The sequence below is a fragment of the Anser cygnoides genome, chromosome 3 (assembly GCF_040182565.1).
Source record: "Anser cygnoides isolate HZ-2024a breed goose chromosome 3, Taihu_goose_T2T_genome, whole genome shotgun sequence".
Classification (NCBI taxonomy): Eukaryota; Metazoa; Chordata; class Aves; order Anseriformes; family Anatidae; genus Anser; species Anser cygnoides.
This window is the reverse complement of record NC_089875.1, coordinates 28,644,066-28,660,918: the sequence shown is the minus strand read 5'-3', so window position 1 is coordinate 28,660,918 and position 16,853 is coordinate 28,644,066. Positions and strand designations below refer to the sequence as shown.

Here is a 16,853-nt window from a genome sequence, read left to right as displayed (position 1 = left end):
ATATTCTCCACAATTGTCATTTTGAAATGAATGAAATTTGAACATTTAAGCTTCTTTAGCCAACAGGTCAATATTTTTAATTGTGAATTTTCACACAGCTGATAGCAACGCAGTTCTGTGAAAAGCTTACAAAAAAGAACAGGCTACCACTAACAATTTAGTTGAAGCATCACCTCGATACAAATGCTTCAATGTGTTTTAGAAGATGATCCCTCTATATTAAAGACAGATTTCTGCATGCATGATGCTGCCATAAAAGAAAGAAAACAGCTACCTATCAGCACCAGGAGCGGTGGGGTTTAAACAACATAAGACCATGGTTTTGGCAGATGTGTATTGCATTGAAAAATTCACAGCAACAGCCATTTAAAGTCAAATTTAGTGACCTACAGCACAGAACCTGAATAACACGCACTGATTAAGGAACAGAGGTCTCTTCTGCAACCATGTATTTGTCTACAAGCCTTCAATGGAAAGTCTTTTGTTGCTGTAGGGTTCTTTTGGTGTTTGTTTGTTTCCAATAGGCTTCTGTATCTATTACAGCACATTGAAATCAATATTAAATATTTTAACTTTCAAGTGCTATAGCAGTACTGTTGCTTTAAGAGAATAGCATGTTTTAAATTATTAATATCTAGCAAGTTATCAAGCTAGACAAATGGAACTAGAACACTTGAAGCTGGCAGATTTTGCAACAGAGGCAAAATCCAGACTGCCTTCTTCTCATGCCGACCTCATTTTATTGTTATCTAGTCCAAAAGCTTCATAAGCTACAAATATTGCAATTGCTCATTTTCAAGCTAAATAGAGGTATTAAGACAGTATCCTGGGTTCAGGAAGATTTTGGATGCTGTAATGTTGCTGGAATAGAAGTCCTAAGACCGATTAGAAAAATGTAAGTTAAAAGGAGACAATTTTACCACAAAGGTGAGCATTACTGTATATAATGCTATCCCTCTAAGCTCTATTTGTTGCTTAAGTAGAGATGTATTTCCACTGTGGTTTTCTGGTCTTAGTTTCAGATGTTGTGACTGCCACGTACTGGCATTTTCACATTCAGATAGATCTTCAAGAGCCCGTTGAGGAAAAGCAAGTTAAAAATACATACTTTTAATGCGTTAAGTGGGACTGGTTTAGTGCCTTAGAAGCACAAATTCAGCAAAAATTCAGAGCATCAAAATTTGACTTGATATAATTCCTCTGTCCCATCAATTTTACTCTGAGGTTTTGACATTAGCAAACATACGCCCACTCCACAATACTCAGATCTTTAAAGCCCTTTTGGCAGACTGAGGTAAATACTTTTGCTCCTGTGCAACTCTAAAGAGTAAATGCAATAAGCAATATGCTAGCATTGCCGAGACTCCTGAACAACTCGAATGCTATTATGAACCAAAATAACAGTGCTGTTAGTGCTTGATATTTGAGCCTGCATCCTACTTTGTATCGTTTGATGCTGGTCCATTTTGTGCTTCCCTTGTCTCCCTCAGTGTTAGCAGACAAGAAACCCCACATATAACAGACAGTAGAAACTGCTCTTATATATATATATGTATATATATACACACACACATATATTGTATATGTATACATAAGTATATATACACACACACAATTACTGGTATGTTTTCTTCTCTATACACACACTATACACTATATATACACTACTACAGATTTATCTCTAATGACATTTGGTTAGAACAGGTCCCTCAAAAGCCCTGAAAACTAACATTATTGTACAAGTTTGCATTTGTCCTTCTTCATGTTCTAATTCAACTCAGTCCTGACCATAAAAACAGGTAGCTGTATTTAACATGAGCATTCACGATTCTTACACAACTTCTCCTCTGTTAGATTACTTGTACATAAAGAGCCACTGTGTGTTAAAGGACACCAGATTTACAGTGTTTAAGGCTGCAAGAATTTTGTCCCTTTAATTTTTTTAAAAGTAATTTGCCACAGCCCTTCATGACGCACAATCTGATTTAGCAAATGCCAGAATATAGTATTAGTAAAAGCAGTAGAGAAACATAGCCTGTCTCAAACAAGATACTCAAACACAAAGGTGGCTTTAAACAAATGCCACTGAAACTTGTAGCATAGTCACTGTAACTTTAACACTGTTCCTCATTTTTAAGGTTACACATACACCCAAGCAGCCTAACTGAACTAGTCTTAGGAGTATAAACAGAGTCCTTAGAGAAAGTATAATACTTCTAACAGAAAGTGTACTTTACACTTAAACTAGACTGCCTACTGAGTTAGGTATTGCTCTAACGTTACAGTGGTAACAATTATTTAGCTACCTAGTTCTTCTAAATTCCATTCAAAGATCTGAAAGCAGCAAGCCCCAGTATGTACCAGATTTCTGTGATTTCACGCACGCTTGTCAGAGTACAAGTTACTACAGCTGTAGCAGAAGCCCCTCTGCTGAAACACCAGCAAAGTTGCAGTTTGCGAGCCCAATGCAAGGTTCTCTCCAGCCCTGGATTTGTCCAATACTTGTACTGCAGTGAGATGTCAAAAAAAACAAACAACCCACAACTTTTAATGACTGCTGAAGCTACGCTAGCAATCTCTGAATAGTGCTGTAGTAAAGACTCTTTTACTCCCCACAGATTCTCACTCTACACAGTATCTACTTACTCGGGCCACTTGTTAAAAGATTCTCAGACAGCAAACGTAACAAAACAGACACGTGAACAACTAAAGTTACTCCACAAATCACAAGCTCCAATGACAAAAAAAATCTAAGCCAGGCGCAACACTAATAGATATATGTAGTGACAAGAAAAAACAAACCTAACCTAGAAAAGATACCATCTTGGTTTTAATTTATATACTAAGAACTTATTTGTCAAGCTATTATGATCCAGTTCACAGTAACTCTCAGTAACTACCTTAAGTTGTTCAACACTAAAAAGTAAACTCTAAGAAGGAAGACATATCTTCAATTGCACAAGCTTATCTTTCTTGTTTTTCAATTTTTACTCACATGCATTAATATTTTAACAGCTATTTTATTTTTTCCCCCCATGGTATTAAAAAAAAAAAAAAGCTTCTGCCTTTATATAAAATCACCAGATTAAGATGACTGCCACAGGCAGATTTTCAAGTTACTAACTGCAGTATTATGCCTTACACCCACACTCTAACAGACACTCGTATGCAGTTAAATACACATGGGGAAAGATTCTCAAGTTCAAGTCAGTGCACCTTCATGCTCTGCAGACTCAGAATCTGTCTCCAGTGTGTAATTTTTAGTATGAAGATGCACTTTTGCTTCATACTGGTTTAGAACAGAAGCATTATAACTTCGATTACAATCTCACTGGAAATGTCATCACTGGGATGTACAGTATGTTTCCTTCCTACCTTCGCTTCCTGTTTAAATGCGAGATGTGTAGCAACGTTATCACAATGTGTAGACATTGCATAACTGAACAGCTTCCTTCCCTTTTCTGCCCCTCCTGTGCACTTAAACATCCAGTTGAAAAGACTGAGATCACTACTTATATACCTAGAACCAAGGACTGAAATAAGACAAGCAAGGCACTCATGCTTTGGTCACTTCGGACGAGGCCCACAAGATTCACCCTGCTCTCACAAACAAAAAAATAAACAATTCCTGCTTGCTGGGAAAGCGCAAACAGGAATTACATCCTTCACCCAGTGGCAGCAGCCTCTTCTCAAACTGCTCTAGGTCAGAATCGCTTAGGATAGGAAGAAAAAAGGTACTGACTGGAAAGTGGCAGCTATAATTTGATGCAATGTATCTAAAACACATCATTAAAACACTGTTGAGATTTGCACTAAGTAGCAACCGAAGATGCAGTTTACAAAAATAAACTGGAGTGTACTCGCATTTCTTATTAAAGGCACCAAACTAAAAAGACTCCAAACAAATACACAGTGATTCTAACGGTAATAAAGTCCAAAGCTATATTGCTTTCTGAGTATTTACTTTGCATATTTAATTCAGTTACCCTATTTTATTATTAAATTATAACAGATGATGTAGAAAACTTTTCCTGGAAGGAGCCAACATACAAAAAGGATGCCACACTCTATGTTAGGGCTTTAGGCAAACTTGCATAGCTATTGAGAACTAAATCTGGACTTTGAAAGCATGCATCACAAATGACATTTCCAGAAAGTTATCATTAGACAAAAAAATACAAAACATGCTATAATCTTCAACTAAACCTCCCCCCAAGAAGGAACAAAGTTATGGCTAAATATTAAGAGCGAGAGCAGGCAGAGTTTCCTGAAGTACTAAAGAAGCTGAAAACAAGAAATTTTTTTGCAGCTATCTTAAGATAGCAAGCTGAACAGTATAACCACTAACTTGTTTTGGGGGTACAGGTGCACAGTTTAATGCATGTTAAACGAAAAACCTATAGTTCTATCACATTTGAAAAACAAAAAAGGAGCAAATCCTACATGATAAAGTAAATTAGAGATTTCTTCTCTCTTCATACTTAAAACAGTGTCCCCTTGCATCTGCAAAAGCTTTCTGACTTAAGAGAATAAGCCAAAAATAGGTAACCAAAAGGAAACACGTTGGGAAAAAAACACAAGCTAACTGTGGTAAGATTGGGTGCTCTAAGATTGTGAATATGCCATTAATCATTTCAAAGTATTTAAAAATACTCCCCCCAGCACACCACTGACTATAATGACCATGTGACTGAGAACCTCGTGGTCATCTCAGGAAAAAAAAAACATCTGATGATGAAGGATTTACTAGAAGATGAACAGCATCTTCGCAGATCAGTTCAGCGTGTGTATCAACAGTGATATTTTTCAATCCTTTACAATATACTATTCTAGTTATTCAATCAGTTTTCCAAACTTTTTTTTTCTCCAAGAACTTTAACTACTACTGATATGAATACTAATTACTCTTTATATCACTATTATGAATAACCCAAAATCAGGTGTGAAGTTACAGTAAACCATATTGCAACATAAATATTTAAAACAACTTACTATGAACAGGGTAGATGAATGCAAGTCTTTTTAGAAATGGGAACAGAAGTAAACTGAAAGCAATTTACACTGTCCTTAGACCACTGCACATGGGATATTTAAAGATAACATACACTTTCAAAGAGCAGTCAATATGAGTCTCGTTATCTTTTATATTCAGTGTTCCAAGGTCGTCTACACTTACAGAAAGAAGACAGTAGTAAGTGTTTGCCCTCTCTTTTAGTAGATATCTGGAATATCTAGTAAGGAATATGATTTTTGACCATGTAAACTATCATTAAAAAAACACTACATTGTTGCTTCACAGGTTTGACTGAAAAAGCAATAGTCAATTAAAAGTTTAAAAAGTCTTTTAGAACTGGGTGCCAGAATTAGATTTCTGTCTTTGAGCATGAAGTTCTTCCATATCAAACCCATCCAAAACAAGGTCAACATACACTGTATGCTCCAATACATATTTTGTGTTTATAATACTTTATTGGCAGTGATGTACAATTTTGCTTAGTGTATGACACTACTTGGATGTTCTCATTAACAAAGATGTATAGCAATCAAAATGGAAACTTACCCCCTCATTCTCTCTGTGTGGATTCAGTCTACTGTACACAGCTTCAATAATATTACGCCTAAAAAGAGAAGTTTAAAAAAAAATAAGCATAACAATAAGGGATTTCAAAAGCTTTGAGAGCTTAAGAGGTTTGAGCACAATAATAAATGATTTCAGAACATTTACATGCTTGGCCTTCAACCTGTCTGTTAAGATGAAGCCCACTCCTGGTGTCTTCAAACATTTTCAATATGATGTTTAGGGATTTAACACGACGCCGGAATTTGTGAAGAGTTAACAACGCAAAACTTATCTTATCTTATCCTCCCCCCATGGTTTTTCCCTTTACACCTTGAGTCAGATTTTGCCAAGAGTAATATTTAAAACTGTATTTCTCTTATTGTTACAAAACTCCTGAAGTTAGTTGGTTTTCTTATTTCTGGGTGTGGAACTTGAAGACAGGTTTTGTTGTTGTTTTTTTTCTTACTTTCATTACTTATACATGGGTTACTACTTGCCTAAGAATTTTTGAAGCCTGGTGTCCAGTGCCTACAACTTCTGAGGTTTGCTGTCAAATGTCTGTTCACACTGCAGAACTACAACTTCAACACCATATGGTGTCTCCAGAACACATCCAGCTAAGAAGGCCACACCTTCACAGGCAGGCAAGATGAGCACAAAAAGCTAAAAACAGTAGTAGTAACGGGGGAAGCATTTTACATACTCTCTTGTTTTCATATTCTTCCCTAGGCATCTACTTTCAGCTATCCTGGGGACAGTGCTCAGAATTAGAATGATCCTTGGTTTGATCCAATATGACAAGCTTTTATGTTCATATCATGGAAGCAAAAACAGAAGAGTTTCATTTCTGAATGGAACGTTGCACGTATGTGGATCGCTGAGGCAAAGCAATAGACTGGCTCATAGCTACTGTCCAGCATCACAACAGATTTCTCAGTATTTAAAACAGTACCTACTAAAATACTCAGAACTCTGGGAAAGTTTCTGGACCAATGAAGGCAAGGGACTGAATCAAATCTCATGATGACCACGAGCCTACAATAGCCAAAGGACACTGTGCTTTCCATCCTGTGCTCAGATGCAGCATATGCTGATAATGAGGTTAGCCATTTACCTAGACACACCATGCCACGGCAAGCAGAAGGCAGGCACAACAGATACACTGACCACTTGAAGCCTCAAGGCACTGGTGTATACACAGCTTGCGCTTGTTCACAGACAAGGGGTTTGGGCTGCCTCCGGATGAGCACCAGGAAAGAAGCCTCATTAGATGAAGCGTTCCAAATAAAGGATCTTTTTTGATTTAGGTGAATTTGAATGAAACTCCTTCTCTGCAAGACAGCATCTAAAACTTACCATCAGTGAGGAAATCTCCAAACTTAAATAAGCATGACTACCAAAATGCCCTCAAAATAGAAGATGGAACATATATTAGGCAAATTCAATCAGATCCTACAAGCGCAAGAAGGATTTGACAGGATCTCAAAGATACCTCAAATCCACATCTAGCTGAATAGGGGTTGGAGTATTTCTCAAAACAGAAGTAGACCTGGAGAAAGAAAACCTTGACTGCTGAAGAACCTAGGCATTGCTCCTGTGAACACTTCGATCCAAAGAGAAGTTGGATGCAGTTTTTGGCAATCTACCCTAAATTTTACAGCTCTTACAGCTTCTAAAGTGATACTATTTGTTATAATAGAAAGTCTTTTATTTTCCTTTCTACAAACAAGTAATGTCTGTATCCAGTCACCTTTGATATGAAATAATTGAAACCCTTGTTGCTCTGGACAAGCTGAATAACTTAGTGATGTTCATGACTTGAAAGGCAATTAAAATATCCCCAGCGCAGCCTCTTTTGGGAGTGATGGACGTGGCATGAAGAGGAATTACTGACAAAATCACTGTTTTGAATACCATTACTGACAAAAGTTGTTTCTTGCATGTAATACAGAACAGATATGAAATCCCTTTCTTCCCAGTGTCACTGGAATAAGGTACAAAGTTATCAGCACTCAGTGAGGTCTTCTCTCGTGCTTAAGAGTTTCTGATACTTCTGGCATCAACTGTCTGCACTATGGAGAGCAGTGGTACCTCCTACCAGTGTAACAGAGAACAGATGGACTGGCCAAGCAAGGCTGCCATAGAAGTAGCAGATAGCTATTGCAGAGGGTTTAAAATCAGGACCTTGGGAATGTTCTTTTCCTGCAATTCACTTTCCTTTCTTTATACAACTTATTTCTTAGTACTTTCTTGGCATGTAAAAACTCAGCAGCAAGATGTTGCACAGAATTACTAATGCCCAAGTAACATGGTGGCTCAAGACTTTCGTTTTCTTTTTCCAACAACAAATGTCTATTCTTTTGCAGCATTCAAACTTACAGGGGTGATCTGAGACAGGCCGGAAGATGGTCTTTGAAGAGTAAGCTTAATTTTAAAGGACAGCAAACTAAAATCAGGTGACAACATCAGAGTTGACACATTTAGATCTCCTCTTTCAAAGAATGAGCCACTTCTGGCTTCTACAGAAACGAGATGTTTGAGGGAAGCATACAATGCCCTAAGAAGTTGAGCATGGACACTGGGTGGTGGAGTGAGCGTGACATCAAAAATTCTCTTATCTAATATTTTGATATTCTAGTTACATTATTGATATTCTTAAACTGAGGTAATAAATAGCTAAGAGTAAATGCATATTATGTATATTCGTGTATATTTTTCTTTTTAACAGCTCAACGGAAATAAACTAGTACATTATGTACCAGAATACAATCTTTCCCTTCACCCTTCAGGAATGGGATCAGTAACACAAATGTTTATGTAGAGCAAAAGGTAAACTAGCCTCAAATATAGAAAAGAACTTTTATTGACTTGAGTATGGCTGTTACACTGAGAAAGATTTAGAATTTTTAATTAAAAGCATTTGTTGCAATGAACTAAATAGTTAAAGAAATTCTAGTTGTGTACTCACTTGCCAGCTAAACCACCTCCTGGTGGTAAATTAGGGATATTCTCCGCAGATAAAATACGAATAACATGCGCAAGATCAGGCATTCCTTCTTCACCTGATTTTTCCATAATTTCTATTTTAAAAACAGAAGTATTTAGATTACTGAATTTATATGACCCATGTCTTAAAACAGTAAGGTACAAGACATCATCACTTTAACAGATATTATAAAAAAAAAATTGTGTAAGCAGGACTTTTAAAAAATGTTTTAAGTAAGCTATATTTGCACAGTGAACAGAGCTATTCAAATCCATAGTCTGCCTTTCCATTATGCTTCTAGCCATTCTCTCTCTCTCTGAGAAACTCTTAAGTAGACTGGGAACTGGTTGAAACATCCTGGGGACAGCAGCTTGTTCTCTTCCAGGAAGGTGACAGCTAGAAGCCTGCTTCAATTACCTTCCCATTGCATTGCAGCACACACTCAGAAGTTATATGCCATAAAGCCAACACTTCCCAGGAACTCACTGTCATACTTCATTGTGAATAACACCCTGTACTCTCAAAGTCCTGAATCTCTGTGCATAAACACCAGGACCATCAAGCAAAAAGAAGACAACAAATAAAATGGCCTAGTGGCCAAAACAGAATATAGACGTGACACAACAGATAACTGATGATGAGGTATTCCATTTTCAAAGCAGACATATCTCACTAGTCCAGTGCTAGGACGCTCTTCTGCCTTGGGAAAGAAATGCCTAAACTATGAAGTCAGTCTTCACATGTTCTTATTCATCAAAGCTGCTGTAAGACTAACTTGCAATAGATGCATATGTGTATTCACATATGCATAATGCTACAACCTTCCAGACATCAGCCTCAAGTCAATTAATTACAATCATTGCAGAAAAAGATTCACTTACGTTATCTAAAGTTGCAATGGTATGAATGTGTCACAAAGTCAAAAAAGTTAAAATTTTCCTGAAAACCAACTAAATTAAGGAATGTAGTGCCATTTCCTGTAGAGACTGACTCAAATATTATGCAAAAAAGATTCAGAATTCTTTCTTCCTAACTCCCCTGTTGTGTACCTTAAACAAAAACTTATCTAGATCAGTCTGTATCATGGCTACTATCCTAAACTTAAAAAAAAAAAAAACACATTAAGTTTCTTACAATCAATTATTTTCCACTCTGGTGGCCTGATTTGGAGCCTACAATTAAAGTGAGTTGATGCAACAACTTCAGTTTCTGAAGTTAGTAGAAGAGCACATCGCCTACTTTAAACACTGCACCCTAGGTTTCCTGGTACTTAAATCTCTCTTGATGCCTGTTATATACCCATAAAACAAGGGATATGCAGACTTCTCTCAAGACTACTGAAAACAAAATGTGTTTTCAAGGCACTTGCTCACTCTGTATCAAGGAGATCTGTAGCAAAGCCCTCAAAAGGCAATTCTACTTTCAAAACAGTAATACTACCCTGTAAGAAATAAGGCGTTATGCTTCTAAACTGCAATTTTAAGTCAGCAACACAAAACTCTTTGCAATGAATGAGCGGGGTATATTACTAAAAGTGGTTAAACATTCTTCCACGAAACTTTATATATAACTTTCATACACCTATTAAGAATGAATCATGGCTAGCAAAGGAAATGGCAGCTAAGTCTGCGCGCTTGTGTCATCTTCAGGCTTTGATCACTTCTTCCATGCACATTCACACATATCAACCACAAGTCCTTTCACAGATTTTGTCCTTTTGTGCAGTTCTGCCTAGTTACAAGTAGATGCTATCACTGTAATATAAATGGTGCTGAGTCACATCAGATAGGAAACATGTCTCATGTATATACTGCCTTTTATAACAACAGCCTGTCAGTTTCTGTACAGACTAAAAGTAACAAATATCAAAAATTACTAAGAACTAAGGCTACAGAAGTAAGCACGAGTTTTTTGCATCTTCTTAAAAGGGAATTAAAGCAGTCACAACTCAGGATTATTGTATATTTCTTGGTACTGGAATCTTCTACTTTATGCCGTATAAACCCTTGGGAGCTCTGAACATTTTCAGAGGGTGCTCAATCTGGAATTCTGGTGAAATTGGCCATCTCATTCTCTTTGTTATTAGGATGAGTAATTTCACCAAAACATTTTCCCACCCCTTTCAAAAAAACAAAACACAACAAAAAACAAAACAATAAACCACAACTAAATCAGCTCCTTAATAGAAAACTCCAAGAATAAAGCAAATGTCCTCTTCTCACTACACACTGGCTAACACATATATACCTTTGATTTGTTTGACAAAGATCACTAGAGAAAGCAAACAAATGTTTTCAAAACCTAATATACACATTTACAAGGTTTTCACTTCCTCAATGATGTTCAAAAAATTAATTGCAGGGTTATTTTTAACTGAATATGCAAAACATGACTGCAGAAACTTTTATACCTCTATTGCTAATATAATTTAGACACTTGAAGAATCACTTGATGATATTATCATATATGCAAATCCATGAAAGTCCACTACAAAGCAAGTCTACTTTACTCCTAAAATAATTTTAACTAAAAGTTTGATTCAGAGATAAGCATTTTGAAAATTCCAACCAAAATTTATTCCAGTTTTATATCAGTGCGGAATCTTCCTAAAGTTTCAGTCCCCAACCAGACAACATTACAACTGCTTTTTACACTCCAGCACCTCCTCTGATCTCTAGCTGTAAGATTATGACATCGGAAAGACTCCACTTTTCTCTACCAGGTCCAACTTCAATGCCTCAAAACAGCTTTATATAAAGTACATATTCTACATACTTAAAATGTATGTAATTCAACTTGCTGTATTAACTGAGCATTCAACTATTAAAACTACCTGAATCTATGTTGAAGAAGTGCCCCTATTTATGACTTGAGGTGTTCATTGTTTTTCTTATTTTTCTTTTTTAAATCTCCATGTCTGATTCACCCAGAAGTCAGAGCATTGACTTCTGTGCCTACTTTTCTCTTCCTGTTAGCAATCAGTGGATCTCAAAACACAAACAAACAAAAACAGAAGACAAACCAGATGAAAACAGAGGGCAGAAAGTAGCACTTGAAAGCAGCAGTAAGAAAAAAGACTGACCTAGCATAACTTTACTGTCCAACACATTTGCATTACTTTGGAAATTGACCGATTAAGTAACTCAAAACAGAGCAAGTCACTGTCATAAGTAACTTAGTCACAAGCCATCAAGCACAGCCTCATAGGTATTTCAGAATACTCTTGAATTTGCAGCTTTGGAATGTAGTTACACAGAGGCCATCGACATTAAGATCCAAGCTACCAAAAAGTTTTAGTATACAGTTTTGAGGATTCTAATGGAAAAACTTTCTCTTGCTCGTTTATTTTTTGGTAACTCTGAGAAGACCTGACACAACTACTAGCTTATTATATGAATGCATAGGATCTTGGCATTCTACTTAGGAATGTATAAAAATGACTGAAAAATAACACGTGCAAGTGTTAAACTGCTTTTGAGCACAGATATTAAAACAAGCAAAAACAATAAAAGCATGCCTCAAAGAATGCCTTTTTCTCCAAGCCAAACCTTAAAATGCCTAAACAGAGCAGTGAAAAACTGGTTGTCTTAGAGGTTTGATGGGATAGTCCAGTCAGCTTTAAATCTAAGGTTCACAAGAGAACAAAAATATCCCATGTGGAACAGTGCACATTCGTGAAAAACAAATACCATTGAACAAACTCAAAAATGACATTCCTACCTTCCACTTTTTTCCTTACTACTCATACTTTGGACCGTTCTTTCTTATCCCCCCCCCTTTTTTTTTTAAAAAAAATGAAAAGCATTTCTACTCACTATGTAAACCTGCAAATAAGACTACCTTTTTACTTTTAAGAATCCACCCCCTTTCTAAATGATTCTCCCCAGTTGTTTGAAAGGTTTTGTTCAGGTTTCTCTGCATCAATTCTGACTAGCAGTACTCAAGGCACAAATGTAATGTAGAAATTGCAGTCCGGTAACTTCCTTTCTTTTAAGGATACTGTGTCAAGATGTCAATTTCAAAGAATTTATGAAGTATGAAAAAATTGTTGGAGAGAAGACAGTAGCAATTACTTCAAATTATTCAGAGTTGTTCCCTTTCTTTTCTGTGGTTCTTGATAGAATTTCCTAAAATATGCTAACACTCATTCCTTGCTAAATACTTGACATTTAAAGGTCTTGCACTCTGGCCAATTCACTGAACACAGAATGACACAGGGAACTCATGTAGGAAAAATCAAGAATAGCTGAAGCAACAGAAACTCAGCCTTTGAAGCAACTTGTTTCTGTTGAGATCTTAAGCTTAGCAATCATTACAAGTTACACTTGGAATGGCTCTGCATCAGTGCAGGTTGCAAACTCTCCACATTTTTTTTGCTGTGTGTAATGTGTTAAATATGATGATATAGGTTAAATATTTTTGCTCAGTAGTTATTCTGATAGAGCAGTAACTCAGTTATGCTACAACACTAGCATTGTTACTAGTAAATAATGCTTCCTACATCATTTTCAGTTAATCCAGTCAATCTGACTAGGAAGTATTTGACAGCTTTTCTTTAATGCTTTTAACATTCGCAAAAGCAATAAAATACACTGTAGTTCTATTTGTTTCCACCTGTTTGCAAATTGAGAGAGAAGCTCCCGAGAAGCTAGGCATACTAACTCACAACCACCATGTGTACACCTACCTAACTGCAGACAGCGAAGGTAACTGCTCCTGGCTCTCTCCCAGAGCCTATTAACAGCTCATGTCCTCTCCTCAGACATAGGAAGATAATAGTTATTTATCTTAACTAGTCATCTAGGAAGCCCAGGATGTAAGCCAAGTTCTGAGAAATGTGCCTAGAGCTCGCATGTGAAGTGACCATTAGCTCTCCCTAACCTCAGCAGAAAGGCCAAGTATGCAAGCCATGTCAGTTTAGATCCTATTTAAACAAGATGGGCAGTGGGGGAAGACACCACACCATACACACCACCAGCACATGCAGAGATAACTGTGTCATAGTCTGAAGGCCTTCTTATAGGTTTTTTCTTTTTTAAAGATTAAGTCGGTGTAACTGATGTAACAGACCTGTCTAGATTACTGGGACACGAACAGGAAAAAAAAGCAGTCTAAATACCTTATTTGGTTACATAAGACTAATAAAAACACATTTAAACAAAGAACACGACTGCAACCATTTCACACAGATGAAAAAATAAATATCTCCAGAAAATGTCATTTACAGCATTAAAGTTAGTAGCAAAAATCCTCAAACTTAAGGGACAAAGCTGACAGTTGCCCACAGCAACTAGGTTGCAGTGGCAGGATGGATGTTTAAGTCATCTGTTGCATTTTATATTGAATTTGTGTTAAGAAAAGTTAAGAATGATTAGCTGTAGGGTTTTTTTTCCTTTTTGTTTGTTCTAATACATACACTCAGAAGTTTCCTGATCTCCTCAGATCTACAGTGCAGGCTTACTTCTCATTCATACTTAGTCCTACTTACTTGGATATGAACTACTTTCTAATAAAAGCAGGTCCAATCCTTTAACATCTATTACAGCATACTGAAAAGCCAGTGGAACTCTTAGATCTTCAAATAAAAGCAACAGGAAAAACAGAAGCAGAATCCATCTCCCATGAGACAGTGCTGAAGTCCTATACTAGTAATTCTCAAATAGTTTTAAGGAAAATGAGTATTTTCCTCTATAGATTATAGATACCATCAGGATCCATGTTGAGAAAATTTAATAAAGAATACTCAAGCTCAGGCAGTTGGTGTCCATAGGTGTGGTTTATGTCATTGAGACCTTGCTACAGTCTCAAGACTGCAGGTGGGAACCAGCAGGAAGACATCTAAGTCCCAGACATCTTGGCATTTAAATTTAAAATTACTTCCACAGAACACTACTGAACAGTCCTGCAGGTGCCAATGTTGCATTTTTCTACATGAAAAGAGTACTATCAGGAAAGCAATACTGTAGTATAACACTGAAACACTGGTCTCAGCACCTGGCACAAATACATCTAAGGTGGCTGCATGACTCATTGTCTGTCTACAAGAGGTACCGCCTCTTTATGAAGCGCTGTTAAACCTGGATATAGTCATCAGAATATGCTAGTCCTGTCCTGAAACAAGTCAATAAAGGGTTCAAACTACTTCAATGTTCTTTCTCAGCCAGTGTGCTCTTCAATAAACCACCTCCTTCCCCTGAACACTGCTGCTGTGATAGATCCAGCAGATAAATCAATAAGCTGCATCATACGTAAACGCATGACAGTTCTTCAGTGCTCTTCTGATTAGATAACAGAAGTTAACGATAACAACAAGGTTTTCAAAACCTCTGAACACTGTTTCTCTCTAATGAAGCTCTTTCACGGTAGTATCGCAGCCACATATGTAACATCAAGACAAACTGTTCCAGGAATAGTTCTTTTCATGCTTGGGTTGATTCTGCAAAAGCCTATGCCAACATATGATCAATACTACAAACAGGCAAACTTTCAGTATCAACAACGAACTTCAGTCAGTTCTACCAAACTGAGCTATACGTGGATCACTAAAGTAATCAACAAGATTAAAGAGACGCAGAAGCCACTACATACAGGTGTTTTGTCAGACCTTAGAACAGCCTTACCCGGTGATAATAAAAAACAGAAGCAACAGTTTGAAAGTCACTTTTTCTGACATTAAGAACGTGGCAGAAAAGGAATAAACATACAAGGGCTAGCCTTTCATTCTCGCTTAACTGTTCTTTTAACTGTCTCTGAAAATGTTGTATTCAATCCTTTGGAGGAATAAAAAGAACTATAAAATCAGTGAATAAATGAAATTGGTTAGTAATTAAGTTCAGTCCTCTACAAGAAACATCTAGAATTGCTTTTATTGCAACTTTTGTTCATGCACACATACACTTGGTAAGCATTCAGAACCAAAAGGATGATTTAAGGCTCTTGCATTCAGATATATTTTGATCAGTTACACTCTGTAAAAGTTTTCACAAGTTATTTTTCAAACTGACATTTTAAAACAAACTCACAACTGTATTAAACAAAAGCAGTTAAACAACCTTGATAATTAGGAGTCCCTTCAAGAAAAACTGATAAAGGCTCTTCTTTTAGTCAAGCTTCCTCAAAAGAAATGGAGCATGTAACACAAGTATCGCTTTGTAACCAAAACATTAACAATATCACTATTTAATTAGCTGATGTAAGCCTCTGTAAGGTCAGTGGTTACTTCTGTCTTCACAAAACAAAATGCAAAGATCTAAGGTTTTATTAAGAAAATGCGTGTGATATATGGTTTATAACATTTTTCCTCATCATAAAGTCATGATGGCTTTTGTTGGTTTTGGTTTTATGCTCAATAACATTATGACAGCATTTTTAATGAAGAAAATGGATTTCTTACCTTCAACCCGTGATTCCAAGTGCTTATCCAACTCTGCATCTTTTTTCACTGCCTCATCTGAGACCTTAGGAGCATTTGAAAAACAAACTAGTACAATACTCATGTTATCACGACTCCCCTATGCGACAAAGAAAAAGAAGAGTTAGGCTCTTTAGATTTCATCTTTCCTTTTTTTATTCTTGTTACCAGTGGTATTTTTACTTAGAGTACTGTATCCTAGACTTACCTGGGAAAAAGAAGCCTTGCAGTGGAAGTCTTTGATTAATAACAACCTCTCTTTCTCAACTAAACTACTCGTTTAAATTTATTTTCACGGATTTTACATTCTTAGTCTAAGCTGAAATTATTCAATGCACTTTATGTGCCAACTGCTTAAAAATAACATTTCTACATAAAATAACCGTTTAAAACAACATTTAAGGAAACGGGCCAGAAATTAGACTGTCATTTAATGTTAACCTTAAGGAAATGAAAAAAAATATATATTCATGTTGCAAAATGAAATGCTGAATATTCTAAACTACCAGAATAGCTAGTTTCAACTATTAATGTGTAAGTTTGAAAACATTCACTATGGCTGTTTAACAGGAAGTACACGTTATACGTCATGCACCTTGAAGAAAACAGGTAAATTACAAAATAAGAATTCATTTAGTATGGCCAAACTGACATTACAGACTATCTCGTGCTCAGCAATGGCTTTTGCAGACAATAATTTTAATGCCAATTGTTCACAAGTAAGCTCCAATACCACTTTCCTCCTCACCTTTCAAAATTACAATCCATAGCCAAATTTAAAAATTACAATTCAAATTTAAAAACAAGGAGATCCAGAAAAACTGTAATTTGAACTCCTGGTTTAAAATCAAGATTTTTTTTTTGTCAAGTTCTCTATTCTTGCACTTTCTGTCAAG

At 36.4% G+C, this 16,853-nt stretch overlaps 1 protein-coding gene across 9 annotated transcripts in view; it reads right to left on the bottom strand.

Annotated features, from left to right (window-relative positions):
• The window catches only part of PPM1B (protein phosphatase, Mg2+/Mn2+ dependent 1B), a 58,620-nt gene that overhangs the window by 4,041 nt on the left and 37,726 nt on the right, over window positions 1-16,853 (bottom strand). For all 9 annotated transcript variants that reach the window (XM_066993799.1, XM_066993795.1, XM_066993798.1 and 6 more), the window contains 3 exons: window positions 15,940-16,057; window positions 8,529-8,640; window positions 5,561-5,618 (listed from right to left, as the gene is read on the bottom strand). In XM_066993799.1, coding sequence (XP_066849900.1) covers window positions 5,561-5,618; window positions 8,529-8,640; window positions 15,940-16,057 — 288 coding nt within the window. The remainder of the gene's footprint in view (window positions 1-5,560; window positions 5,619-8,528; window positions 8,641-15,939; window positions 16,058-16,853) is intronic.